Below are 1,441 nucleotides of genomic sequence, written 5' to 3'. Positions count from 1 at the left end.
TCATAGCTTCAGGGACAGATCAATCAGCTCGTCGGAGAGCTCCCCGTTTCCCCGGCCGGCGACGGAAGACGGGGCACCACCATGGCGCGCATCATGCGGCCCCCTCATCATCCCGGCGGCCCCCCACACGCCGGCGTCGAGATCCGTCGCGCGCAGCGGGGGGGCGCCGCCGCTCTCGCCTGCGCCTGAGCCGCCGAGCGTCCTACCTTGCTGGTCGCCCGAGGCAGCGGCCGCGGCCGCCGCAGCAGCCAGCGACGCGGCGGCCTCCCTGCCCCGCCTCGCCAGGTTGCGCTGCAGCTTGTGGGCGTTCTGGTGGCCGCCGAGCGCCTGCGAGCTCCGGAACTTCCTCGGGCAGTAGCAGCAGGAGAAGAGCGCCTGGAACCTCGGCGGCGACGGCTGCAGCGACAGGCTCAGGGTGAGCCCCTCTTCCGCCGCCGCGTCGTCGGCCATCCCAAAATCCATCTCCCTCCCTCCCTCTCTCTCTCTCTCTCTCTCCTCTCACGCCGCGCGGCTGCCGCGCCGATGAACTAGCTAGCTACCAACGTACGGGAGCTCGCACACACAGACACAGCACGTCGTACTCCACAACAAGAGGTAGCGAGAGAGAGGCCAGCGAATGAACAGGGAGCATACCGAGAGGACGAGGAGGAGGAGGAGGAAGAAGATGTGAGCGCGATGATATTATGGCGGGCGAGAGAGAGAGAGAGAGAGAGAGGGCGACCTGTACAGTGCGCACGTACGTACGCGTGGGGTTGCCCCTGTCGGAAACCAAAACCGGCGCCTCCAACAGTAACATCCACATCAACATTACTCTCCCGCGCGCGCAGTAAAGCTCACGAGGTTTCACCGTCGTGTCGTCGTCCTCCCTGGCCTCCTCCTGCCTGGCTTGCTTTTCCCACAGACTACAAGAAAAACAAACAAAAAAAAAAAATGGCGACGGCCGGCGGCGAGACGACACGGCGGCCGGCCCGGCCGCAGGCGACCGATCGAGGGGACTACAGCCTGTATCGAGCGTGGTTCTAAGCTAAGGCTATACATGCATAGCTGTGCTCTACGCACGCGTACGTGTCGAGACGACGCTGCAGGGGGGACGCCGACGGCCACGGCCGGCCGTCGTCGATCGTACGTACGTACGTCGACGTCTCGATCCGGCGATGACAAGCCACGCGCGCGACTACTGTTGCTCTGGGTGTCTGTGCATGTGCATGGTACTGTTGCATGCGCAGCTAGCTAGCTAGCTAGGCCATGGCCAGGCACGATAGGATGCATGCATGCATGTGCATTTGTGCATGTCATGGCCGTAGGTAGGGCTAGCTTTTGTACGTAGTACTAGGAATTAATCGATCGAGACACGTACGTACGTACGCACGCGCGCACCGGAAACTGAAACCTTCGCATTTGCTATACCTGGCCTAGCTCGAATCGATCGAGCACACACTAC

At 62.7% G+C, this 1,441-nt stretch overlaps 1 protein-coding gene across 1 annotated transcript; it reads right to left on the bottom strand.

Annotated features, from left to right (window-relative positions):
• Positions 1-462, bottom strand: LOC121054139. Its single transcript, XM_040522975.1, has one exon. The coding sequence runs from the start codon at positions 460-462 to the stop codon at positions 1-3; it is 462 nt and encodes a 153-aa protein (XP_040378909.1).
• Positions 463-1,441: the final 979 nt, after the last annotated feature.

This window comes from Oryza brachyantha, chromosome 4, assembly GCF_000231095.2.
Source record: "Oryza brachyantha chromosome 4, ObraRS2, whole genome shotgun sequence".
NCBI lineage: Eukaryota > Viridiplantae > Streptophyta > Magnoliopsida > Poales > Poaceae > Oryza > Oryza brachyantha.
Note: the sequence above shows the minus strand (reverse complement) of the source record. Positions and strands in the feature narration are given on the sequence as shown.

What these genes read in the sequence shown, in the direction of transcription:
- LOC121054139 (XM_040522975.1), bottom strand. Translation starts at nt 462, where the DNA reads ATGGATTTTGGGATGGCCGACGACGCGGCGGCGGAAGAGGGGCTCACC.